The sequence below is a fragment of the Alternaria metachromatica genome, assembly GCF_023757995.1.
Source record: "Alternaria metachromatica strain BMP 0045 chromosome Unknown scaffold_3, whole genome shotgun sequence".
NCBI classification, from domain to species: domain Eukaryota; kingdom Fungi; phylum Ascomycota; class Dothideomycetes; order Pleosporales; family Pleosporaceae; genus Alternaria; species Alternaria metachromatica.
In genome coordinates, this window is record NW_026055494.1 from 2,022,733 (window position 1) to 2,048,641 (window position 25,909).

At 53.2% G+C, this 25,909-nt stretch overlaps 12 protein-coding genes across 12 annotated transcripts; 7 read left to right on the forward strand and 5 right to left on the reverse strand.

The window, feature by feature from the left end:
* Positions 1-136: 136 nt before the first annotated feature.
* On the reverse strand, positions 137-1,809 carry J4E83_002317 (uncharacterized protein; the record flags this gene model as incomplete). Its single annotated transcript, XM_049329265.1, has 2 exons — positions 137-1,561; positions 1,624-1,809. 2 exons carry the CDS (start codon positions 1,807-1,809, stop codon positions 137-139), a joined length of 1,611 nt encoding a protein of 536 aa, XP_049192237.1.
* Positions 1,810-2,699: 890 nt separating this feature from the next.
* On the forward strand, positions 2,700-4,157 carry J4E83_002318 (uncharacterized protein; the record flags this gene model as incomplete). The annotated part of the gene is made up of 1 exon (XM_049329266.1): positions 2,700-4,157. One exon carries the CDS (start codon positions 2,700-2,702, stop codon positions 4,155-4,157), a length of 1,458 nt encoding a protein of 485 aa, XP_049192238.1.
* Positions 4,158-4,794: 637 nt separating this feature from the next.
* On the forward strand, positions 4,795-9,908 carry J4E83_002319 (uncharacterized protein; the record flags this gene model as incomplete). Its single annotated transcript, XM_049329267.1, has 6 exons — positions 4,795-4,854; positions 4,903-5,301; positions 5,360-5,721; positions 5,768-5,930; positions 6,249-9,437; positions 9,486-9,908. 6 exons carry the CDS (start codon positions 4,795-4,797, stop codon positions 9,906-9,908), a joined length of 4,596 nt encoding a protein of 1,531 aa, XP_049192239.1.
* Positions 9,909-11,056: 1,148 nt separating this feature from the next.
* On the forward strand, positions 11,057-12,005 carry J4E83_002320 (uncharacterized protein; the record flags this gene model as incomplete). Its single annotated transcript, XM_049329268.1, has 2 exons — positions 11,057-11,750; positions 11,809-12,005. 2 exons carry the CDS (start codon positions 11,057-11,059, stop codon positions 12,003-12,005), a joined length of 891 nt encoding a protein of 296 aa, XP_049192240.1.
* Positions 12,006-12,329: 324 nt separating this feature from the next.
* Positions 12,330-14,710, reverse strand: J4E83_002321 (uncharacterized protein; the record flags this gene model as incomplete). Its single annotated transcript, XM_049329269.1, has 4 exons — positions 12,330-13,359; positions 13,409-14,278; positions 14,326-14,510; positions 14,672-14,710. The coding sequence occupies 4 exons, from the start codon at positions 14,708-14,710 to the stop codon at positions 12,330-12,332; spliced, it is 2,124 nt and encodes a 707-aa protein (XP_049192241.1).
* Positions 14,711-15,158: 448 nt separating this feature from the next.
* On the forward strand, positions 15,159-15,761 carry J4E83_002322 (uncharacterized protein; the record flags this gene model as incomplete). The annotated part of the gene is made up of 2 exons (XM_049329270.1): positions 15,159-15,408; positions 15,457-15,761. The coding sequence occupies 2 exons, from the start codon at positions 15,159-15,161 to the stop codon at positions 15,759-15,761; spliced, it is 555 nt and encodes a 184-aa protein (XP_049192242.1).
* A 197-nt stretch (positions 15,762-15,958) lies between these two features.
* J4E83_002323 (uncharacterized protein) lies at positions 15,959-17,242 on the reverse strand (the record flags this gene model as incomplete). Its single annotated transcript, XM_049329271.1, has 1 exon — positions 15,959-17,242. One exon carries the CDS (start codon positions 17,240-17,242, stop codon positions 15,959-15,961), a length of 1,284 nt encoding a protein of 427 aa, XP_049192243.1.
* Positions 17,243-17,921: 679 nt separating this feature from the next.
* J4E83_002324 (uncharacterized protein) lies at positions 17,922-18,857 on the forward strand (the record flags this gene model as incomplete). Its single annotated transcript, XM_049329272.1, has 1 exon — positions 17,922-18,857. One exon carries the CDS (start codon positions 17,922-17,924, stop codon positions 18,855-18,857), a length of 936 nt encoding a protein of 311 aa, XP_049192244.1.
* Positions 18,858-18,947: 90 nt separating this feature from the next.
* On the reverse strand, positions 18,948-20,233 carry J4E83_002325 (uncharacterized protein; the record flags this gene model as incomplete). Its single annotated transcript, XM_049329273.1, has 2 exons — positions 18,948-19,896; positions 20,220-20,233. 2 exons carry the CDS (start codon positions 20,231-20,233, stop codon positions 18,948-18,950), a joined length of 963 nt encoding a protein of 320 aa, XP_049192245.1.
* Positions 20,234-20,444: 211 nt separating this feature from the next.
* J4E83_002326 (uncharacterized protein) lies at positions 20,445-21,353 on the reverse strand (the record flags this gene model as incomplete). Its single annotated transcript, XM_049329274.1, has 1 exon — positions 20,445-21,353. One exon carries the CDS (start codon positions 21,351-21,353, stop codon positions 20,445-20,447), a length of 909 nt encoding a protein of 302 aa, XP_049192246.1.
* A 2,272-nt stretch (positions 21,354-23,625) lies between these two features.
* On the forward strand, positions 23,626-24,895 carry J4E83_002327 (uncharacterized protein; the record flags this gene model as incomplete). Its single annotated transcript, XM_049329275.1, has 2 exons — positions 23,626-24,618; positions 24,671-24,895. The coding sequence occupies 2 exons, from the start codon at positions 23,626-23,628 to the stop codon at positions 24,893-24,895; spliced, it is 1,218 nt and encodes a 405-aa protein (XP_049192247.1).
* Positions 24,896-25,257: 362 nt separating this feature from the next.
* On the forward strand, positions 25,258-25,800 carry J4E83_002328 (uncharacterized protein; the record flags this gene model as incomplete). Its single annotated transcript, XM_049329276.1, has 1 exon — positions 25,258-25,800. One exon carries the CDS (start codon positions 25,258-25,260, stop codon positions 25,798-25,800), a length of 543 nt encoding a protein of 180 aa, XP_049192248.1.
* Positions 25,801-25,909: the final 109 nt, after the last annotated feature.

Here is a 25,909-nt window from a genome sequence, read left to right on the forward strand (position 1 = left end):
TCTGAAAATTGGAGCGCATTCACGTCCCGCCCAGCGCATGGAGAGGCTGGGAGTGCTCGTCATTGTTGCACCAACATATTGATACGCTTTGATTCATGTATTTGTGGGAAGACTTGTTGTCTTATGGACGTGACCATCATGGCCAGTTCTTATTCGGCGGCCCCTGCAGCTTGAAGTAACCCGGCTGCAGCTTCTGGAAAACCTCAGTAGGATCATACTTGCGCGCGATCTGCCTCAGCTTATTCGCACTTTCCCCATAACTATCAACAACATTCTGAAATTGGCTGGCGTAGTTCATGTAGATGTAGTCATTGACCATATCCCTGCGCTTCGCCTCGGCCTCCATTTTCCTGACGATGTTTGCGTTCGCCTTCAACACGCGCTCATCGTCCTCCTTTTTGTCCCAGCGGCTACTCAAGTTTATGAGGAGAATCGGACCGTCGGAAGGCACAAGGCCTAGTGCGTTCCCGCCCTTCTTCTGCATTTGCGTGAGCTGTGCGACAGTGATGACCTGGAAGGTGTTTGCAGGTAGGATACCGGCCACATCTCGGATCTTCTCGAATTCTTCGAACGTGGCGTCGAACATGAATTCTACCATCCCGTAGTCTAGTTTGGATGAAGCAGTCCAGAATGAGTCTCGGTAGCCTTTCGGGTTGCTGTCATTCAGCATTTGCGTGAAGTTGGCCAGTGTGTTCAATTGTAAGGTGTCCTGGAAGGCAGGAACTGCCCGGTACTCATCGAAGACTGCAGCGTCGAGAACCGGGTCAGAGTACTCCAGCTCGGCAACGGCGATCTTTGTGTTCGAAGCGGCATCCAGGAAGATGGCCAAGAACTGAGCAGCTTTTGGATCGGCCTTTTTGTCCGACCCCAAGTTCACGAAGGCATCGATGGCAGCAGGGAAGCTTTCCTCAAAGAACCTTCTCTGTCCTCCAAGCATCAACGGGCCGTGAGCGAAAGTTTCGAGATTGAACGTTGTGACGATGCCGACATTGTTGCCGCCACCTCTTAATGCCCAGTACAGGTCTGGGTACGATTTCTGGCTTGCTTGTACGATACGACCCGAAGCGGTGACGACCTCAAAAGACGCAACGTTGTCACATGCCCAGCCGTACTCGTTAGAGAAGAACGAGATGCCGCCTCCCGTCGTGAGACCTCCGATACCGATAGCAGAGACGCGACCACCTATCACCGCAAGATTGTCCTTGGCAAGGGTTGAATAGATATCGTACCAAAGGCTACCAGGTTCAATGGCAGCAACCTTCTTGTCTTTCGACAGGGTGATATTCTTCATGCGCTCGAAGATGACAGTGACGCCACCATCATTGCTCGATGCTCCAGTGAAAGCTGCATGCCCTCCGCTTCGTACTGCAAAAGGGCATTGAGTGAGACGCGACAGCAGAACGAGAGTAGACACATCGCGTGCTTCCTCGGGTTTGAAGACGCAATACGGTTGTGCTTCGCGCTGTTGCTGTGACCAGAAGTAGTTCACAGCTACGCCGTAGCCTGTCTCTTCTTGAGTCTCGACCTTCGCATCACCAAAGATGCGTTTGAGAGAGCTGCACTAAAGTCGTGGTCAGTACCATACCTGAAAAGAGATAACGTGTGGAGGCAGGTGGGACTTACAGCAACCGAACATGAGCCTGAACTGGTTCGCCTGGATAGGTCGGTTGGGTCAGGAATATCGAAGGCGTTTACACCATTGTCCAATAATGCAGCAGTTATATCAAAGTCGGGTGACTCGAATGTCTGTTGTGCAAGTAGTACGCTTGGGAAGAAGCCCAGGAGAATAAATTGACTAAATCGCATCATGGCTGGATGTTAAGTGCCTAAGAAACGGGTGCGACAAACAACAACCCCACAGCACGACTCGGGGGCACTTTCTTATAACATCCTGCATTCCTTTGCCACGAGTAAAGAGCGCATGAGCCCGCCAGTCTGGTGCAGCCGGGCGTAATCCCGGGCAGTGGCGAGCTGTGAGGCAGGGTGGGGACCTTCCTAGCAACACCATGGCTTGTCTAGATAGAAAGTTCGTAGCTGGTCAAGATTTAGTCAAGATGCCAGTCGAGTAATGTACGATGGTACCTAGGTTGTGGCGGCCACTACATGAGTAGTTTCCACGACCAGCACTGCCTGGCACCTACGATGGGGATCTGGGGCTATCCTCAATTGGGCCTAAGCCGTCTCTCCAAGTACGCGTGCGCCCGCCACGATTGTGAACTGCAACTCAGATCGCCTATAACGTCTCGTGGAAGCTTAAACACTTACTGCATCTACACACTGATTCGCGTCAGTAGACATTTCTTCAGCTGCTGTTAGTTCTCATGGCGTCTCGACGCAGCGGAAAAACGTAGCCGTCGTTGCATATGCAGAAATATCCGATCGGTGAGCTTCATGCAATAAGTGGGTTGCATATATTTCAATAGCTGTAACAGTATTCTCGCTTACGAGAGATTCGTGGGTTCACATTGCGTCTTGAAGATGAGGGCGAAGAGGTTGTTGTTCCTGGGCTGATGAGGGGAGCGGCTCCGAAGGCCGGACCAGGAAAGCGGAGTGAGGCGTGGGTCAACACTAAGCTTGAACTAGCAACGGCAGCCCCACTGCTCGCCTTCGCTTTCTTATCGCCTTTTGAAGTTTACCGTCTCGCTACCTATGCTTTTTGCGAAGCTCTTGTTACCATAACCGACTAAGTCATGGCGGCAATGGCCGGCGCCGTGGACCCCCCATGGCCTCGCTCCTTCCGTCTGAAGCCAAAGCCGAATGGCTCGCGGGTACTGTTCAGCCACGATTGTTTCCAGGGTCCGCAAGATCTACCCCCTGAGGTTCTTTACAGCGACAACTTGACCAAATCCGAACAATTGGCGCGCGACTTTCTCGATGAGGCTGTCGTGGGCTTTGACATGGAATGGGTTTGGCCAGAGACAGAAGTTCTCAAGGGAAGAGTTGCGCTCATCCAGGTTGCGAGCGAGAGCAAAATAGCCTTGTTTCACATCGGACGTCATGACGGAGATGCAGCCGATCAGCTCATTGCGCCGTCGTTGCGCACGCTCATCGAGAGCCCCACTGTACTGAAGACTGGCCAATCTATCATGGGAGATTTCTACCGACTCAACAAGTACTTCCAACTACAACCGAAGGGCGCGATCGAGCTGAGCTACTTCCAAGTGTTGGTCAATCCGGGCAGGCCAAACTTTAATTCTTCCTATTATCCAGGAGGCCTCAGAGGTCTGGTCGAGAAGTACTTCCCGGGATACACGTTGAAGAAAACTGAGCACATGCACAAAGATTGGCTGGCGCCGCTTGAAACAAACCAAGAGCTTATACAGTACGCCGTTGCAGATGCATATGCAGGACTTATGATCTACCATCGGCTGAATGCGTTACGACTGAACATGCAGCCTTGTCCGCCCCTACCAGCACGGGTAGAAGAAACCAGGGCTTACAATGAATACACTTCGGGTGCTTTTCCTGAGCCCAAGCCAATTTACTTGCAGTCCATCCACCCGCATGGCTCAAGTCGACAAGCTAGTTGGTTCTTTTCGATGGAGGAAGATGATGAGGTGGCGACGGAACTTGATACTGATTCGAGAGCGTTGTACGATCGGCTGGTAGACCTTCGTCAGAAGATAGCGAATGAGGAGGAGATACACCCTGAACAGCTCACTACTGACTGTACACTTCGACATATTGCCTCAACCCGAATCGCGACAACGGACGAGTGCATCAAGCTGCGCGGGATCTTTCCACAGCTTCGCAAAATACTCGCCAGAGAGTATGCTAAAGTGGTGAATACTTTCCAAGAAGAGATCCAAAGTGCAGCGGCAAACCAGCAAACTGAAGATGGATTTCCAAAAATTCGTGAAGATGCCAAAGGCACTGTCTCAGATTCCCCCCGAATGCCAGCGGAAGAGACTGACCAGGCACATACTGGACTTTCATTCTCTATGGCAGAAACTGGAATCGCTACGGACGAGCATACCGGCGGCGATACCGAGCCTGAGAGCGATGCCGAAGAAACGAATGAAATCCCAGCAATCCATCCCTCAGCTAGTGTTAAACAGGATCAAGACACGGACAAGCATAACGATGATGCACCGTTGAAACGAAAGCGTTCAACAAGCCCACAAATCGGTCGGCAACCTCCCGCGAAGAGCTCCTAGACGCTTTGCCGTGGACAACTATACATCCGATGACGCAATAGTATGGCTGTGGTCACTCAGCGACTACGCATCTACTCCATATGAGGAAGCAATCGAACGTCAACCTCCTGGAAGTCTGTAATGCCTTGAAGGTTTGGTCAGCTTAGGGTTCAGTATCAGTGTAGACTACAGCGCATCTGTTCGGCTTTCCCTTGCACGAGGTGCATCGGGGATTTGACCAGAACTTGACCGGATCTGAGTAGAGAGGGGCTTGTATACATGCGGGAGCGGGCCCAGGTTATGTGAGTGAGTCAGCTTGTACGAGGGAAGGCAAAGGAAGGGACGCCCCGCAGCTTACGGCCGGAGCAACGCAGATTGGGGACCAACGAGGAGTAACTCTTGGCGTATGTATACTCATGGAATGACGGCTAGGCTTTCTTACTCGCGTTGATTGGACTGAGTAGGTGCATTTGTCAAAAGAGTGTACGAGGCTGCCTGCTTGGCTCTCGCATTAGGCGTGCCTACCTAATGCAAGGCGTAAGCTGTGTATTATACAAACCCCGCGCCCGTCCACAGCTCTTCTTCAAGTTCTCAAAACAAGCCTCTGATCTCATCTACCTTACCTTCAAGTGCAAACTGCCTCCGAACCCAATTAAAGATGCCGATCGACTCGTCAACATGGAAGGAGTACAGCAAGATGGACGCCGAGTTGGAAGCCGTGCGAACCATCAGCAAGCCCATCTATGCACTCTGCTAACAGAGTAAGCTGCTACCCAATCTACCACCGAGCAAGTCTTTCGAAGACTACTCATCGGCTGTCGAATTGCGTCAGTCTTTCAATGAGCAAATCGCTCAGCTGATCGCAGCTGGTATTGTGACTTTCCCAGACTGGACCGGGTACCACAAATCCGAAATTCAAATCCCCACGCGCGATGGCGCATCGATGCGTTCGCTGGTGTACCATCCAGAGGGCAAAGAGGCAGGGCCGTTGTATGTGTACTTCCACGGCGGAGGATGGAGTTTCGGGATGCCGGAGTATGGCGAGGGTATGGCGGAAGTATTGGTGAAAGAGTTGGGCTTCACGGTCGTAAGCGTTGGGTACAGGTATGGACCTGAGCACGTCTTTCCTACTGCCGCGCATGATGCTATCGATGCGGTCAAATGGGTGAGTACATGCACAGTCGTTTCTTCCAATTCCAAGAGACTGATTTACACATCTTCAGTGTGGCGAAAATGCAGCGTCGTTGGGCGCCAACCCTTCTAAAGGCTTCATCGTGGGAGGAACGTCAGCTGGAGGCAATCTGGCAGCTGTAGCAGCTCATCAGGTTGTTGATGACAATTTGTCTCCGAAGGTGACTGGCGTCGTCCTCCTGTCTGCCCCGTTGTGCCATCGCGAAGCCATGCCAGAAGAGTACAAGCCACACATATCCAGCTGGGAGGACCACAAAGACGGCCTGGTACTGAGCCGACAAGCCATTGAATGGTTCTATGGCAACTACAAACCAGACCCTATGTCACCGTTGATGAGTCCGTTGATCTGGAAGAGCCATCAAGGCCAACCCGCTACGTATCTGCAGGTTATGGGGTGAGTGCAATGTGTCGTAGATGCTGAACAGTGCTGACGAACTCAGGACTGATCCACTTCGTGATGAGGCGCTCGTGTACGAAAGTCTCCTCCAAGACGCCGGCACACCGACCAAGATTGAGGTTTACACTGGGTTACCACATGGCGCGCCCGACTTCTTTCCCATGCACAGCGCTGCGAAGAAGGCATTGGTGGATCTGAAGGAAGGTGTGAGTTGGATCATGCAGCAGAGCTCGGGTTGATACACAGCGAAGGATGTGTGCTAGAACATGGTAGATGCTAGACAGTTAATCGATGAGGTTCGCGTCTAATGGCTAGATGTCACGTAATGATAGCACATGTGAAGAGACAGCCCTACTGACCGTTGCTGCCCTAGGGGCTCGCTTAGGGGCGGGACCCTGCTTGGACGCAGGTGGCCTGCACGCGTTATGGCTCCGTCATAGCGCGCCTTTCTTCTTTCACCCCAAGACACACGATACGGGACTCCGTACGCCCGCACACACGACGGGCGACGTCCTGCACCGCAGGCAGAGAGCGCCAAGATGTCGAACCATCCGCGGTCAAGCCCCGCCGCCGCGAGGCCTGGCACTCCACGCGGGGCGCGACAAACAAACAGCGACGCGAACCTCCTTTCACACCCGCTCAAACGCCTGTCCCTGCACTCGGCCTCCAACACCCCGCTACCGCAGTCCCCCGCCTTGAACTCGCCCCGAAGTTCCGCTGACCTGCGCCGGACGCCCTCGACGCCCAATTTCAAAGCCAATGCCATCCAGCGCAGCCCCAGTGTAGCCAGTTTCCGCTCCTCTACGCCCACCCTGGGCAGGAAGACCTCGACCTCTTCACTCCGCGGCGATCCTCCTCGACCGGGCACTCCCCGAAGTTCCGCTTCCCGCCGGTCGTCGTTCAATCCCAATATGCAGGCGCCCATGCCCAAGAGCCCGCTGGGCCCCACACACGTAGAAGAGAAGCCACCTCTGCGCGCATGTGATGTCGCCGAGGAGTACTTCAAGAAGGAGCTGGCCCGACACGAGGGCATGGCAGGCGCAGTCAATGCAGGAACCGTCGTTATCGTACACGACCAATGCTATGGCCATCGCTTCTCACGGCCCAAGACATCCAAGAGCCACCTCAGCTTGATCATGGAGCGACCCGAGAGAATACTGGCGAGTGTCTTGGGAATATCTGCGGCTTACGTACGGCTCGGCGAGCGCCATGCTGAGGGAGACAACCCGCCACATCCACACCACAACCCACCCGAACGTGTACCTTTCAAAATTCGCAAGACTTCGCGGGCCGTCGACATCACTTCGCAGGTCGTCACAAACGTACACGGAACAAAGTGGATGGGCGAACTCAAGACACTCTGCGACAATGCTGAACGGAAGCTTGCATCGACTGGGAAGGAGCTGGCCAGGGACACTCCTGCAGTCCAAGGACAAGCGCCCAAGCAGCAACTGCACGCCGGTGACCTTTACCTCTGTCCCGAATCGCTCAACGCTTTTCAGGGTGCTCTGGGTGGTGTCTTGGACGCTGTGGACGCTGTCTTCCAGGGAACAAGTCTAGGTGGTGGCCCCTCTAGAGCTTTCGTCTGCATCCGTCCGCCTGGCCACCACTGCTCTGACGACTTTCCCTCGGGTTTCTGCTGGCTGAATAACGTTCACGTTGGCATTGAACACGCTATGATGACATATGGGCTCACCCACGCAGCCATCATTGACTTTGATCTGCATCACGGAGACGGCTCGCAGGCTATAACATGGGCGCGTAACAAGAAGGTCCAGAACATGCCCAAAAACACACCCAACTGGAAGAAGACCTCGATCGGCTACTTCAGCTTACACGACATCAACTCATACCCATGTGAGGACGGCGACGATGACAAAGTCCAGGCGGCTAGTCTCTGTATCGACAACGCTCATGGTCAGTCCATCTGGAACGTCCATCTACAATCATGGAAGACGCCTGAGCAGTTCTGGGAAATCTACGAAGAAAAGTACTTGGTATTACTTGAGAAGACCCGTCAATATCTCAAACACCACACCAACCGCTTACGGTCCACGCCAAACCAGCCCGCTCCAAAGGCAGCCATCTTCCTGTCCGCTGGATTTGATGCGAGTGAGTGGGAGACTGCTGGAATGCAACGCCATAGCGTCAACGTGCCTACTGAATTCTACGCTCGTTTCACTCGGGATGTGGTCCGGTTGGCTGAAGAAGAGGGCACATCTGTGGAAGGGCGTGTCATCTCAGTCTTGGAGGGCGGATACAGCGATCGAGCGCTCACTAGTGGTGTATTCAGTCATTTGAGCGGCCTCGTTGATGGCCAAGTCTTGAAGGCCTCAGAACCATCAACGGGCCTCTCTCACTCTATGCGGAACAGACTTAGTGGAATCAGCATACAGGACGAAGACGTTCCCATGCAGTCTGTCGAAGCAGAGCTCACGCCCGTCAGCTACGATCCTCAATGGTGGCATACAGATCGTTTGTCCGAACTGGATGGTCTTGTTCCGCCCCCGCCCGTACATGTCTCGAAGACGACACGCACTGACCGTCTGGCCCATTTTTCTTCGCCCACCCAGTCCTACGTAGCCAAAGTCGTGGATCCAACCAAGATCAATCGTAGCCTTTCCGCCAAGTACGCCTCAAATCCATTGAGAGCGCCCACCCCACCACCACCGGAGGTTGACTGGGCTACAGCCGCCCATGCTCTGCGTACTTTGCTGGTACCATCGGATCGCCAAACGCGTAGCCACCGACCAGAGGATTTGGCCGAGGTGAAAGTCAAAAAGGAGAAGCCTGCTGCGTCTGCTGCGGCCCCAGCCCGCACAGATACATCAGGGCGACAACTGCGTGGTCGTAAAGCCGCTCCCTCCTACGCTGAGCCTGGTTCGGACGACGAAAAGACACCTCGCGTAGAATCACGGGCGAGTAGGCGGCAGACCATAGCCGACTTCGCACCAGCCAGCTCAGAAGCTCCAGCTTCAGCAAGCTCTGCTTCTCGTCGCATGAGTATTGCTTCGAGCGTCTCTTCCATTGGCGATAGCAGGGGTGTTAGTCGTGCGCCAAGTGTAGCAGCAAGCCGGAGAAGTGTTGCGCCTTCTGCAGCTCCAGCTAATGGAGTTGCGATGAAGAAGGCACGAGGCTCAACAACGACAGCAGCTGCAGCAGCTCGTGCGCCTCCACGTCCAGCCGTTGCGAGAATGCCTTCGACCCAATCTGTCAAGCCCAGTGCCCCAAAAGACAAGGAGAATGATGGCATGGACGCACTTACTTCAGGCCTAAAGCGGGTTACGTTGAAGATGCCATCAAAAGAGGAATATGATGCACGGGAGAGGGAGAAGGCTGAGAAGTTGAAGGCTGCCGAAGCACCGAAAAGAACCACCACCCGAAAGCCACCGGCTGCTCGCGCTCCTCCGACAAAGCCTGCGACCAAACCCGCGACAACCGCAAAAAGGGGTCCAGGTCGTCCAGCAAAGACTTCCAAACCTGCGTCCCCAGTTCCCGAGGCCCCGCAGATGCAGGTAGCTGCTGCTGCGCCGCTCGAGCAGCCTCAGCCGGTACAGATGGATTCGTCTACTGTCTTGCCACAGCAGGAAATGCAAGCTTCCGTGGAACAACCTCCAATCGATCGTCGAATCTCTGGTGGAATCGTGCAACCACCCACTGAGTTGCATGACATGGCTATAACACCCGAGCAAATCCGTGAACAACTCCCCATGGTAAGTTCCAACTACGCAATACATGTGAGACATATGCTAACTTCGCAGCCATCTTTCGTCACTGTAACAGAGCCGCTCAAGGATGTTTCACCACCTTCTCGCGCCGATACGCCTCCACCTCCACCCCCATCGAATCTTTCAGAGTTTGTCAGCTACACTGCGCAGAACTTTGGCGGAAATTCAGAGTTCGTAACTCCGCACGACGCATCAGATCCCCAGGCCTCGGCAACTTTACAGTGGGTTGCCAATACACATGCTGAGGATACCAGCATGCCTGGAGTTCCGCTCATGTCACCGCCAAGCAAGAGGGCTGATCTGCCTGTCTTCACATCAAACGGCGCGATACCATTCGCATCAAACTCGAACGGAGCCATGAACGCACACTCTAGGCCAGAGGATGCAGGTGCCGCATTGAAGAAAGAGGAAAACGGACGGGATATCTGGGACATACCCGACACGCCAGCTCGTTAGAGTACTTCAGCACTGCAGCCCTCCACTCAATTTTGTTTTGCTTTCATTCTTTGATCACGCGTACCGCGATGCGATACCGCGGTTGCGTTCATCAGTGGTTATTGCCGGCTTACGCAAGGCAGACTATACCTGACGTTTCCCAGCTTGGTGTTTATTGGTGGAGTTGATTTCACTTTAGCGAATCGGCGCGTGAGCCGTGACTATTTGGAGTTGTCTTTGTAGAATTTCTGTGGGGCAGATCGTCGATTGTAGCTCTACCTAGAACATGCGCATGTAGAAGATAGATACCCCCGGAGGCGAGTATGCGAAGGATTTAATGCGAAGTTTCTCATACTACACTTGTCTTTCAATTGTGTTCAATGGGTCCTTGCATCGTCTAAACAGCTTTCAATGTATCAGAGCCGAACCAACCCCGCGGGAGTGAAGTTCCAACACCACCCAAAGTACCAATACACCCCTCCCAAGATTGCCACAACCCCCAGGGTAGGAAACCCTGCCTAAGCGCCCGTCCGAATCCCGTACTCAGCGCCGGTGTAACTGCAGCCCCCGCAGGCCGCCGCCCAAGTACATGGTGTAGCATGTCAACATCGGTGTGGGCAGGCGCGGGAACCAATGATTAGCGTGCATTCCGTATCATGGGACAAGGTTTCGGTGCGGGGCAGCCAAAGCGCGACATGCGCATCATGCACGTCCAAGGGTCTTAGCTTACGGGGCGTGACGTACTTCTGGGTCGCGTCCTTGATTGCGATGGTTAGTTGGTTGCCTGGGAGGAGTGTGTGTAGGAGGATGAAACGTACACGGGATGGGGGCAGCTGGAAGATGGGGGCGAGTGAGTACTGTACTTATGGTGGCTGATCCGACGCAAAGGTTGATACGCTTCTCCTTCGCTCCTGCCTGTGCACCTTTTGACAGGACGCTTGGACGTGGTTTGTTTGCTGGGTCCCGGTACTTGATTAGGGCGAAGGCGTGGGCTAAGGTGCAAGTACCCGATTGACCATCGAACCTTCCACTCTACTCTTCGTTTGTTCAGCTTGTGCTACTTGTTTCTCTTCTTCCTCTTCTACCCTTTTGCCCCCCTCCCACCGACAACACCATCGGCATCTACAACAAAAGTTCCCCCATCCACACCCCAAACAAACCTCACAACCATGGCCGACGCCGCCCCCGCCAACGACTCCAACGGCGGCAGCAGCACGCTCAACCCCTTCGCGAAACGCACCTCGCACTCCGACCAGAGCATCCTCCTCTACAAGATCACCACCACGATCTCATGGCTCCTGCTCGTCATCTCCGCCATCTACACCACCTTCGCCGCACCTTCAGGCCCCCACTCGCACAAGTTCTGGCACAACAACCCGCAAACCCCGTTCGCGCAGTCCAGCATCTTCACTTCCATCTACGTGCTCATCATCTTCATCCTACAGGGCGGCTACGCATATGCCTTGTACATGAGCGACGAGACATACGTGACTGCAGCTGCAAACCTCGGTTCGCACTTCATCGCCAACAACCTTCTTCTCTTTGGCTTTGTTCACCTCTTCACCCGCTCGCACTTCTGGCTTGCCCTCTTCTTGTTGGTCCTCAACTTTGGTAATCTCAGCTTGGCTTATTTCCGCCACTCTGCTGCCCCGAGGACGATCCATGTGGGTACTGTGAGTGGACCGCTTGCGTGGAACTTTGTTGCGTTGTACTGGGTTGGTGCTATTGCCGTTCATTCAAATCACTTTGCCGCGAGGATCGTGGCGAATGTGTTTATTTGGGGGTGGCTTGGGTATGGCATGTTCTTCTTGGTTGCGTACAAGGATTACACTATGGGATTCGCCTTGAGTGTATTGGCTTTCTGTAAGTTTGATCTCTCTTCTCTATTGTGCGAAAGCGACTTGGCTAACTTGGCTTCTAGCAACTGGTGTCGGACAGTTCCTGACTCGCCCGCATCTCCTCCAACTCCAGTGGATCTTCGCTTTCTCAATCGGCGGTCTACTCTTCCTCCTCTCGCTTGCTGTTGGCATGCCTGGTCTGCTCGGACGCGATCCCTTCCCCCGTGGTCAGATCGTCAGCGAGGACCGAGAGAGGGCACCTCTGTTGGCTGATGACTAGACGGTTATCGAAACGTCCTCATGGATCTATTTGCAGGCTGTACTGCTTGCAGATAAGGAGATGATGATCTGATTGGGCGACTATTAGGATATGATTTTCGAGGTTCAAGTTTGAGGATATGTACACATGGCACACACCATATTGGTTTAACCTTCGAGACGTATAGGCAACAAGGGCCTAGGATACCTTTGGCTCATATAGTTAAAAGCGTCTGCTACCATTGAAGTAGCATGAAAGTCTCACCTCCGTCAAGCTTTGTGTGATGTACATCTCCCCGTGATCATTACACTATCTACAAGCATCTACTAATACTGACTGCCCCCGTTAAAGTAAAAGATCCTGATTTCCGTCATTCGCTCCAGGACTCAAAACCATGTGTTGCGGCTCGTTTTGATTGACTACCCATCCACCTCCAGCACCGCCACCAACTTGATCCGCGATGGGACTACCACCGAACGTGCTTTGCCTCCCTACACTAGCAAAGTACATGTCTGCATCGCTGACAGCGTTCGCCATGCCATTGCCATTTGTCGGCGAAAGTGATCCATTACCGTTAGTAGTGGTGTCAAGTCGCGAGCGTTCGGCGGCGGAGCGGTCACGAGCTTGCTGTGCTGCTTTCACAGTAGGTAGTTCATGCTTTTGTAGGGCGGGCGAGTCTTGCAGTTTACGTGGGCGAGCGCTGCGGAAGACTTGGTTAACTGGCTTGAGGTACACCGTAGCCAATGTGCCGACGTTCAGACACATCTCCTCCAGGGTACCAGGGTCGAGCTTCTCGGATTCTTCGGCGGTGATGGGAGGCTTCTCACCCATGACGACCTTCTTTGCTTCTTCGGGTGCCGAGGAGAGTAGACGCCAGTACATGTACCCTCGATCGCGGAGATCTGGGTTGTCTGTTTCCTCAGTTGCCCACTTCAGTACCTTGGGTACTAGATTAGAACCACGAGTAGGTCTTTGGATGAACAACTTGACCGTGGCAGTCAGTAGCGCCAATTGCACCTCATGGGTCTCTTCTTGGAAGGTATCCAGAAAGTCTTCTAGCAAGACGTCCGAGTCTTCTATTCGGTCCGCGTATTGCCCGATGACCCAGATCATAGCGGCTTTCGCTTCTGGTTCGTCTAGTGAGTCGAGGTTCTCACATAGTGTCGAGATGATCGACTCGTATTGGTTGGGGTATTTCCGGAAGATGTTGCGGATGACGACGGTCGCTTCTTGTACGATGTATGACACTTTCGTGCTGACGAGCGAGAGGAGGGTGCTGATGCACAATTGTGCAGCCGGCGCGATTTTGATGGCAAGTTTGCCAATGGCGCGTACGGACTTGCGCACAAAGTCGACGTCGATCTCAGTAGCGTATCTGCCGTGGAGTCAATTACCGGTATTCACAGTAATCTTGAAGAACTTACTCAGAAAGCTCTGTCAACACTTCCTTGATGTTCCTCTCCGTCGCCAGCATGAAGATGAGCTCCAGCTTCGTCACCTTGACGTATATAGGGTCGTTGTATTTGCAGAAGAAGACACGGATATCGTTCCGCAATACTTCTGGTCTGCGCTGTAGGATCAGGAGGGCATTGCGAAGTGCTAGGTATTGAATCTCGGGTCCTTTGGAGAGGAGAGTGACGAGCGGCGGTGACAGCTTGTTGCATAATGAAGTGACGACTTTCTGGTCGCTGATGTAGTTCATTAGGTAGAGGATTACGCGAATGCAGGTAAGAACGACGGCAGAATTCGAGTGGGAAAGACGTGGGGATATGCGCTCCGCGAGGAGAGCAGCTTCGCTCGTGTCCTGGGGGACGTAGTTCATCATAGCCTCCAGAATGTACGTCTGACCCCACTCTGAGCAGTCTGGCAGAATTTGAACAATCTTGGATGCGCTCGCATAGTCGATTGTAAGCTTGATGTTCTCACTTCGCTCCCAGATGTCCATGAGTCCTGCCAGTGCACTTGACACTACTGTGGGGTTCTCGTCTCTTAGCATGCCATTCAGCCTGTCGATCAGATCTGATTGTTCCACCAAGTGTCGGTCGTGGTCGTAAAGCTTCGCTACGCAGAAAGCTGCCGTCTTTCGAACGTATGGATCGGAGTCTTTGAGGAGGTTCTTCAGGTGCGGCACGGTTGCCTCGACGAATTCTCGGACGTGAACGTAGGACATGGTCCGTAGGGCGAGCGCTCGAACTAAGGGGTTGTTGTCGTGCATGTCTTCCTGAATGATGGGCAGCGCTTTGAGCGCAATGTCAGGTTTTATCCTGGCATAGTTGACGAGATACAGGAAACACCTGCCCGCGTCAGCATAGCCCTTCTTTAGGTGATCCTCACTACCCACATCTTCTTGATCTCCAGACTCGGTATGTGCATGCAGCCCACGATGTCCATGAATAGTGCGACCATGTCGTTGTTGCTCATGGTCATATTGGCGACAATCTTCTTTAGGGCCGTCTTCTTCTGGGAGAAGTTCTTGTCCTTCTTGTTGCCATTGTTGAGTTCGACACGGAGTTCCGCAACTTTGCCCTGGGGAGTGCGGAGGTTTTGTAAGCGCGCGTTGTCAAAGGTGTAGGGAAGAAACATCATCATGGCAGTGGATGCTCATCGCAGACAGACAAGCTGAATAGGAGAACATGCAATTGCACAAGTCGGAGACGTGGGTGGCACGAATGACGAGACAGACGTACCCTCGCAAAGAGCTTCGCATCTTGGCCGCCCTGGCTCATGTTGGGCTAATGATGTCGCGTATGCCAGCTGGGCTGTCCTCCCAATGCATGTGCCTGCCGTAGCACAATCAAGATAACCTCCCTCGCGACTTAGCGCCCCTCCCTTGCCGTCTCGAGGAAGCGTGCGGGGTTCGATGGCTGATTCGCTGGTCTATCGGCTTCGTATCGTGTCGCACATATCGGAGGAACGTGGAAGAGGGCTGGGGAGGCGTAACGACAGAAATGGTTTGGGAGGTTTGGGAACCGTAACTTTTAGGAAGCCTGCCAGCGGTCAACACGGAGGAGGGGACGTGCATCCGCCAAGGCCGCCATATGTGGAGCTCTCCAGAGGCCCGCTCCGCAACACCACGAGCGAAGTTGCAACATCGTGAGACCCTGGACCCTGGCCACCGCAACAACATCTCAGACTTTGATAGCCGATACTTCGCCATCATAAAGACGTCCCATCATGTCGAAATCGCCTCCACCGCCCCCGCAGTGGGTGCTCGACCTCAACTCGACGCCCGCATCCAAGCCGAAGAACGCCTCGCTCTCAGACCCACCGGGCTACACGGCTTCTCTCACCAAGAAGGAGCGCTCTCAGGCATCAAAGACGCAGAGGCAGCCCCCGACCCCGGAAGAGATGGATACACTCAAGATGAAGAAGGCGTGGGAGGTCGCCATCGCGCCCGCAAAGCAGTTGCCCATGAACGCTTTTGGTATGTCATTTGACAGGAGACTCCGCGAGCAGACGCTAACAACACCAGGCATGTACATGACAGGCAACACTCTGCAAATCTTCTCCGTCTTCATGGTCTTCACGCTCTTCAAAACTCCCGTTCTCGCTGTACTGGGTCTTCAACGCACCTTCGCTCCCTTTGAGACTCCCGGCACATCTGGACGACTCCTCGGTGTCAAGCTCGTTTACATTGCATGCAACATGCTGATGTTGGCGTTGGGTATATGGAAAGTGAATGGCATGGGACTCTTACCAACGACAAAATCAGATTGGCTGGCTTGGGAAAGTGAGAGGATATGGTCGGAAAGGGCAGTACCGAAGGAGTGGTTGTAGACACAGTCCTGGTTGGAGATACGTATTCTATGATTACAGTGACGGAATAGTTGCTGAGGCTTTAAACAAGGCCAGCATTCTGACTTCCTTCATTACACTCTCGTCATCTCTGATCCTTTTCTTGGTATCCGTCTCGTCTCGTTTCTTCTATTCCTTCCCTTGCTCAGTCTCCATCAGAAAGCGGTACTCAGGTTGCTTCACCCGCTGCGCGCCCATTCCTCGTCCTCGCCAAACTCCACATCTCCGTTTTCAATGATCCTCGTCTTGTCGCCCGTGGTTTCAGGATTCACACCCCCATAGTCGCTTCCACCCACGGTCACAGAATCGTCCTCCGAAAGTTCTCCAAACGCTTCTTTGTCGGCTGCTACCTCAATCACAGCTGGCTCTTGTACGGCGCGGTCGAGTTCAGCAGCCGTCGCAAGGTCCGCATGCAGCAATTTCATCAAGGCTTTTGGTATGAGATGTGGACCTTCGTGTCGCAAGTCCTCAGCTCCGTCATGGAGGTCGGAGATACTGTGGTACCCATCGTAATGTCCACTGAGGGTCATCTCCACGGCAGCTAATAGAGCGATGAGAGGGTCTCCGACGTCATCGTTGTCCAGGAAGGGGGCGACATCGCTCCATTTGGTGATGGTTTGCTCTATGACCTTGAGCATATCACTCTCATCCTTTTTTATGGCGTCTTCATTACTTGGACCGGTGGCTGAGAAGTCTATGAGCAGGATGTCTGGATAGCCGCGGTACCGATGGTGATGCACCGTAGGGTACAGGTTGAGCATGATGTTCGATGCCTCAATCTTCCCGTGTACCAAACCCTCCTCGTGTAGGAAGCATACAGCATCGATCAGGCCCAAAATGATATGCGCAACGAACCAGCTGGGAATGCCGCCATGATCATTCTTAATATTCGCTTCGCCGAACTGCGCCAGCGTGGGACCGAAAATGGGTCGGAGACAGGTGTACGAGGTGGGTGACGAGTCGGCGTACTCAGCGCGTAGAACATATGAGCCGATGAATAGCGAAGCTTTGTCCCTCTTACGGTGCTCCTCGAACTGCGTTGCCTCGCTGCGAAGCACATCCGTGTTTTTCCTTGTCTTGACTACCACCAACTGGGGCAGCATTCTCAGATGTAGTTCCGATAGCGAAGATGTGCGGTTTTCCTGCATGCTCTTGTACAGGACTTCGCCCAGGTTCTTGTATGTGAGCAACGGCAGTTGCTGTTGGAGGCGCGCAAAACCAGATAAGGTCTTCCAAGCGTCGTGGTTCTCGATCGTGTCATCGGAAATATCCGGATCAATCTTATTTGACGGCTCGAATGGAGGGGGCAGCGCGCGTGGTAGACAGAGATACACCCCCGCGGAAGATTTCGGCGCTGAGAGAGTCTTGACCACGCGGAATGATTCAGATGGGGGCCTGGGGACGGCGCCGGGGAGTCGTTTTACAGCGGACGCCTGATCGAACGACGGAGCGGAGGATTCCATATTCGTGAAATGTTGGTAGAGATGTGGTAGAAGAGATGGTTGCAAAGTCGGTTGCAGAGCTGGCCGCGGAGTTGAGTGAGAGGACTGCCCAGATGGGAAATCACGGTGACTGTGCGCATGGGTGTGCACCATTCCAGCATACGACAGCCCCGGAGGGAAGTCATCACTGGCACTACACGTGTGAAAGCGCTCGACGCGCTAACAACGCCATATTAGTTGGGAAATAGCGTATCAAGATAAACCTCAGTGGGATAATACGTGCACTATTGACAGCCAGAAAGGGCGTATGGTCTGCAAATTTCTGCTTCCAAATTCTGGCGTTAATGTGCCGCTCGTTTTATACTGCCAGGGAAGTGTCTGGCCGACTCTTTCGCTGGACAAGCAATGAACATAGAGATCACAGTCTATCCAACAGTGGGAACGATACCGTTAGATACTACAGTTAGCGATTACTGATGCCGATGTACAAGTGTGAGCGGCACTCGTATAATCCGACCATGTTACGTCTATATTGCCGACAAGATGCCTGGTGAAGGACACGTCAGATTGCCTAGGTAAATCCAGGCGCTATGACCCTCCCTACTTGCGTGTAGGCTTTCTTCGTATCCTCTAACAAATCACCCCACTACTGCTTGTCTGACCAACATCCTGCCAACACTTCTAGCTTCTCTATACGAACATGGCTTCAAATGGACAGCCCTATCAGCAAAAGCCGATTGTACAAACGCACCTTCAAGAAGTTCTCGGCAAGCTTGAGCAGCCAACGCATGAAGAAAGGCTGCTACTACACCAAGTCTCTTCAGTACCATACGACCTGTTCAACGCGGCTGCATGTGAGGGGAATCCAAACACGCTTCCACTTGAAGGCGCCTTACTATCATGCCTTCTTCGAAACTTCCCTGAACACGGCCTATCCGCGACATTCATCTACGCCATTTTCCACGCCCTCCTCGCCACGCTTACCGCACTACACAAACACTCCGTCTTCCACAACGCCATCACCGCAGAGAAGATCCTCATCAAGAGGCCAGACAAACCTCCTCCTCGCAATGGCTTCCGCGCTGAAGATCTCACGATACACCTCCTTCTATTTCCGACTTCGTCACTATCACCAACACCTATCACGCCCTCACAGTCGGTTCCAGACACCGCAGCTGCAATCAAGCTAGTCTACGGACTCACCCAACGCCATCCCTACTTCACTCACAGAGCGGCCAACCAGGCGCTCTGGGCTCCTGCACCTTGGGGACCACCCTACATCGCTGACTTGGCCGATGAGCTGAAGGAGGAGATCTCTGCCCCGAGATCGTTGAGAGTCGCGGAGTACCTGTGGAACGACTATATGAAGGCACTGTTGGGCATGACTACAGGGCTGGATGATCACCTTCTAGAAGAGATTTGGCATGTGGTTGCGTATTCTAGGATGGAGAGGTTGCCGAGGTGGTTGGAGTCCCAGATCGGGTACTGTGGTCAGGTGGTGAACATGCTTGGAGTGGGGATTGAGGATATAGAGATGTGGAGATTGAACAATGTGGAAACAGGCGCCGACACGAAGGCACAAGGATCTGAGTGGTTTTCTTTCCCGATCATGTTTGGTTCGATGGATTGGGCATAATTTTGCGAGCAGGTGAAGCTGCTTTCGAAGTTGGCCTAGGACCCATCCGCCGATAGTTGTAGACAGTAGATGTCTTGTGAAATACACCCTTCATTTGATGTCTTGATACTCAGCACTGCTCTTCCAATTCTTCGGGTATCCTCTCGCGACGCGCCACTCCTCCGCCTTACTTCTCAGCCTCTCGTACACGCTCTCTCGCCAACCTCCATCGCCATCTTCCTGGAAACTAAACTTCATTCCATAAGGCCAATACAGCATGTTCTCAACCCGAGCTCCATCCTTGGACTTCAAAAGACCAATAGCGATATCGAAAATCTGCGGTCGTTTGCCAGTAGTGTAGAAGACCACTGCAGAACAGGTGTCGCAGAAGTGGCGATAGACATCGGGCGAAGAGTTGTAGTACTTCAACGTACCCACAGCGGGGTTCTTTGCGTCAATGAGTTCGTTGAGGGCGTACATGTCGACGGGGAAGTCTTTGGTGCTATCTTTTCCAAATGATATGGACTTCGTCTCTGCGTACGTCCAGTTAAAGACGTCACTCCCACTTTGCAATCTGCAGCTGTCGCATCCACAGAAGCCGGCTTTGAGCTTCCTGCTGACAGGTTCGACGTTGGAGGGCAGCTCATCTTCGGCCATGTGCTTGTAATCGCCACGCTGGAGTACCAGATCTACCCCGCCACATTTGCAGCGTATCGGTACACTTTCTTCCCCTTTCGCTTTGAGTTCCGGGAGAGTGGAGGGTTGTGGCCAGTCCGCAGGCAACTCCTTCGCTCCAGGGCCACGACCGGCTACCACACTTTCGTAACGCTTCAGATCTTCCCCTTCGCCATTGAGAGCACAGAGCCAAGGACTTGCACCACCATCTTCCGTGTCGGCCACGAAACCCTGCCCACCGAACTTGATCAACTGGCGACCTCCGATGTCCACGTTACCGAGCGCACCAGTGACCACTCCCAGATTCCTGGCCGGATCTTTGAAGGCACAGAAGACCGGGCTTGAGCAGGTAGGGCAGAACAAGAGGTCGAAGCGCTCCCAGCAGCTGAATGTCCGAAGGCTGGAAATGTCGACGTTGGCGCGAGGCTCAGGCCATGATGTGAGCGATGTGTGGAGCGAGCCGCACAGGTGCCGACAGGTCGTGCAGTGGCACACATGCCCTGGTAAGGGAAGAGCGGATGCAGGAAAGGTTGTACTGTAGTTGTGAGCGCCACAGAGACATGATGCCGTTAGAGTTGCGGTCTCGGTGGAAGAAGACATCGTAGATCTCGAAATTGGAAACGATTCTGCAATCGTTGCAGGACACTCTGGAGATGATCCTGCTAGTTATAGGATATCCAAAGTCACTATCAGGATGGGTCTCCTTACTTGCTACGTTGCATGTGCTACGCCGCAAGCATGACGATGCCAAAGTGTGACCACATGCCGGCGCATGTCGAAGGGCGTGGCGTCGGATTGGTCAGCGTACATATGTGGGGCTCGCATTTTCGCGTCGTACCTCGCATTCAGGCTTGGGTGCACAACGAGTTGCTGTTAGCGGCTTGGTTAATATTGAGACGAATCCTGCCGTCGGCTGTATAACTTGAAGGATTTTTAAATCTTGACCACCCGCATGACGTCGAACAGGCCGGTCTTCTGCTTATCGGACATGCCTGCTTTCAGAAGACCAGTTGCATGTTCGCCCTCACGGCCCCGCTGGTTGCTCACGAGCCTAGTGTCGCCTCGCTTAAACTCACATGTCCGGCCTGTCATACCCGAGATCCACATCTTCACATTGCGAAAATGAGGGCCGTGTAGCAGATTGGTCCCGTATGCAGATGCCCAAGGCGCATCTACGTGCCAGGAGTCCAAACAACCAGGTAGATCTGGCGCGAAGGACGTGACAACGACGATCTGTCGCTCATCTTTTGACGCTCCGGAACATGTCAGTGCTAACGCGCCACTCGGTGATGCATTGGGGCTGTTGACTGCATCCAAGAGCCACCTCAAGTCCCTTTTATGCTCCGAGTTGTGCTTGACGACGTCCCACATCTCTATACCGGTATCCCTGTTGAATTCGGGCATCTTTCGCAGCACAGCAGGTGCGTCCGAATCCGGTATGTTACTCCACAGCGTGCAGCCAAGCAGCGTAATGTTCGTGCCCGGCACGTCGCTTCCCGTCTCGTATAGTATCTCCAATTTCCCCTTCAGAGAAGGCTCTCTCTCCATCTTGTGCGCCAACTGTAAGCCGTCCATCCAGCTAATGCCGTGGAACTCCAGCGGACCGAGAACCAGAAATACCTTCTCATGAAGACCACACCGTCGAATCAGAAACCACAGATACAGCTCGTAGTCTATAAGCCTGCCAATGTTTCCAGCAAGTATCAAGAAGGGCGCCGCGACGGGTACGTGGAACGCGAGGTATTGTGATTCGTAGTCTAGGTTGAGATCTGATAGGACCTGGAAGGAGGTCTTCGGGTTCGAGAACAGGCTAGACAGGCGTCGCAGTTTGCTCGGTAGCATCTTCGCGGGGGCGGTTGTATAGCAAACTAGAATTAGAAAAGGTGCAAACGAGCGTTGGGATGCACTTGACGACTCAAGCGCTGGTAAGGAGACTGAGGGGGTTGTGTGGACTAGAGACAAGCTAACAAGATCAACAACACGCATGAATGAAGCGACGGAGAGCCTGAGATACGAGAGAAAGAGCTCGTCTTGTTGTAAGGGCTGAGCGCGGCTGCGCCATGAGAACCGATCGCGGTCCGCAGCATTGCGGCGCCTGTGTTACTTTCCAACACCGTCGGTATCAAAGACGAGCAAAGTTGCGACTGTGCCCATCCTTTCAACCCTTTCGATCTTTGCGGAGATTTGCTATTGGGCGCAGCGCGACTGTGCGGCGTTTTGGTGTTGGAAGTTGGTGGCTGTGAAGAGAGATGGCCTTCTAGTAGGGATGGAATTAGATCCCGTCTAGGCCGAGTCCGGATGGCGCAATTTCGGCCCGGCCCCACGTCATCTCCTTCATCCCCTTCTGACCCAGCAGCGCCAGCTTTCGCGACGGCGGCCTCTACAACCCTCAATGCGTTACAGTCGTCCTGCTGGTGTGTGCGCATCATTTGTGTTCACCCGGACTTCTTCGGCAGCCCACAGCGCGCGGATCTGCCTTCTCAGCCTCAACCTCCGAGGTCCACTGGCGGATGACGGGCTTTCCTTCGTGCCATGAGCAGTCCACACCGCGACGACCGCAGCTGCAAAATGGAGGAACACACAAGCTGAGGTCCTCCATTTGGACAATGTGACCTTTTTACTGCGTCGTTCCTCAACGTATGCGCCAGCACACGCCGACTCCATCGAACCTCGCGACCGATCACGTCGAGTGTTATCCATTGCTTGGAGTAGCCCAGTACCGTCACAAGTACCGGCTTATCAGCATCCTATACCCTCGGCTTGTCATCCTGTACAACCGTATGCGATATATGCGTAGGAAGAAGTTCATGATCTCGGCTTTCATCACGCATGATGAACGATCGACATTACATCTCTGGCAGAAGGCACAGCAAACCACGTGTTTGGTATGCTAAACAAGACGCACATGCAAAGGCAGCCTCTTGTATTGGCATCGAACCATGGCTCGGTACGAAGAAGAAGCCGTGGAGTACTGTGTGTTATCCGGCTAAATGTTACTCGCCTGGCGGCGGCGCCCTGGCCTGCAGCTTACCGGTTCACTGCAGTTGTCTGCCACACGCATCACTACCTGGTCGCTCTAAAATCCGTTCTCGCTCGACGCCTCTTTTCGTCTCGCTCTGCAGTGCCGTCCGCGGCGCGTCGAATACGATCGCCAGTGGTCCTGGGAGTATATGCCCAGATCTACTTTGATTGTGAGGCTGAAGCACTAACGTAGCTCGGTTCCACCATCGACGGGTTGATATTGCGGTCGCAGGATCTACCGCCTGCAACCTGGGACCGACACACTGGCAGCTTCTAAGAATAGTCGTATCACCCGAAGACCATCCAACTGTTCCCTATACGAGCTCGGTATATTGCCTGCGTCTGGACTTACCGGTCCTTTCGGCCGCCGTCTAATATCTCGCGTATTCATTGCTATTGACAGAAGCATGATAGCTATTCAGAAGCAAGAGCGTACTGTGATCTACACCACACAACAGTACACCGAAGCTGATGACCTTTGATACTGTGTAACTGGTACGTTCTTCACAGAAGGACCCGCGAGAATAAGTATCAGTCTCAGCCCCTGCGTAGCCTAACTACTACACGAGATGATTCCAGCTCTGCGTTCAGCTGTACGTGCAATATACTTCACGTATTACGGCAGCATTCCAAACCAATCTTCGCCTCCCGTGTTCGCGTACCCGGTATCCAGGCACGTCTTTCTCACCACCTTGCTCGGTCTTAACCAATCATCTAGCCTCCGATCTTACCTCTTGGCTGTCAGCTCCTTCCTTTCCGGATTCTCGGCCTTTCAGATGGTCTTTCGACTTTACACCCGGATATGATACGATGAAGACGGGGTCAGAAGCTCTTGATCAGCGAGGTGAATGCCATATGGTATGACAGTATATGCAGGGTAAACAGCGGCCTTATCCATCTGCACCTTAATACCGGCGTTCTGGATGGTCAGTGGCAATTATGTCTCAATCTAAAGTATCACTAAAGCGAGATGTACTCCTTAGGGTTACTCAGAGGAAGTCTATAAGAGTCTGAATCCAAGCACGATCGTTTCACTCATATCAAGTCGTCCGCTTTGTCACTCCATAGTTGTGCATCATCATCATCAAGCAAGATGAAAGCCTTCTCTTACTTCAGCTATGCTCTCTTGGCATGCATGCCCCTCACGGAAGCTCACCCAGGGATGGGCGATACCATGGCAGAGATGCGCCATCTCGCTGCCCGTGAAAAGCGACAAGCATCGAAAGAGCTCATCGGCGACCTGAAGACACTCGCAGACTCCAAGCTCACTGCCATCGGCAAAGACATCAAAGCGATCATTCTCGACCAGAAGTCTGCGGAGTCTGCTACCATTGATAACTCCATCCCTGCTGGCAACATCGGCAGTGCCGCCTGCAAAGCCGACATGTGCTGTCATTGGAAGTGGCTCGCGTACGAGATGACGGCCAAGTTCAACGGTACTTCCGGTCGCTGCAGCAAGTTTGCTCGTCAAGCTGTTCGTCTGGGCTTCCATGACGCAGGCGTATGGTCTAAGAGCAGCAGTTATGGCGGTGCAGACGGCAGTATTCTCCTCAGCGACGAGATGTCGCGTACAGATAACAACGGCTTATCTGCGATTGCCGACCAAACGAAGAAGTGGTACACCAAATACAACCAGTACGGAATGAGCATGGCGGACATCATCCAGTTTGGTGCCAACGTCGCCACTGTTGTATGTCCACTTGGACCCAGGGTCAGAACATTCATTGGGCGTAAGGACAATAGCAAAGCTGGGCCTACTGGTCTTCTCCCTGGAGAAAAGGACTCTGCGGATAAGCTCATCAAGCTTTTCCAAGACAAGACTATCGATGCACACGATCTAGTCGCGTTGGTCGGGGCGCACACTACATCGCAGCAACACTTTGTCGACACTAGCCGCGACGGCGACCCACAAGACTCTACTCCCGGTGTCTGGGACATGGCCTTCTACCCACAGACGACAAACCCTAATACACCTGTTCGTATCATCAAGTTTCAAAGCGACATCAACTTGAGCAAGGACTCGAGGACGAGCGCTTCTTGGGCGCAGTTTAGCGTTCGAGGTACTGCTCAGCCTCAATGGAATGCGGTATGACTCGCCAAATACCCGAGAAAAGGACCTAGCTAACACATTGATGCAGGACTACGCTAAAGCCTACACACGTTTGTCTCTTCTTGGCGTCAACAACATCAATGATCTCAAAGAATGCACCAAGGTTCTGCCGGCAGAGCGCCCTACATTTGTTAGTGAAGACCAGGTTTTGCTAGATAGGTGGCTCGCGGGCGAATTTGATCAGCTCAACAACTTGGTGGACGACGCTATCCAGCTGACTGGCGTGATCTCGTCAAAGGACAAGAAGGCTTGAGTATACTTGAGTGTTCAACTCCGTCATTAGCGACTTCTATAGTCGATTTAGTGTAGTAAATGCATGCCCTTACTTCTTTCATGTCTGTCTCTTATGTGTATCCTTAGTCCCTGATTCGTCAAATTTTCCACGTTCACTGATGAAACTTTCCGTGAGTTTAAATGAGCCGCGCAGTCACCGCGTAAAGCTCGCCTATCAAAGACTAGCCGGCACACGCACACACTCGCAGGCCATCGCGTTTCTTGCAAACAGACTTTTGACCTTTCCGTACCTTACTATCGAGTCAACATCATCTCTTTCCTCGATACCATTACCCAAATCGTCTCCATTGTCGAAACCGATACCCACATCAAGCTCATATAATGACATGCCTCCAATGCCTCAAGGACGCTCTCTTTCCCGACGGCCTCCCACCCTTCCTCGTCTGCAAGATCTTCGCGGACCTCATCAACACACACAACATGGACCTCGAACCGAACAACATCTGCCACTCAGATCTCAGCGCAACCAACATCCTCCTATCACCTACAATGGAGCAGGAGTTGCCTCAAGTACAGATTGTGCACCTCGAGGATGTTGCTGTGTGGGACGAGCAAGCCGTTGTCAAGCAGATCATGAATCTGCTTCAATATCTCACAAACGGCGAAGCACGCATCCCAGACGAATTGCGCACCACCAAGAAGGGCGACAAGCTCAAGGATAGTAAGGGAAGGAGTTTGAGGGATGGAGACAGATTGTACTCGTTCGTTGCGGGTTACGACCCACAGGGACAACTGTCGTGGAAAGACCTCAAGAGGAGGTGGAGGAATCTGGCGGATTGCTCGGCGAAGGAGCTATACGACAAGGGGAGGTCGGCGGACGTCAGGGAGGCGCTTTGGGATGCAGTGGTTGGGGATGAGGAGTAGGGGCAGGCGATGGAGGACGGCGACATAGACGTCATTGTTGACGGAAGTCTGTAGATTATTGGCAGCTGCAGAAGACATCGGCGTGTATAGATAGTAATGGAAGTCTGAA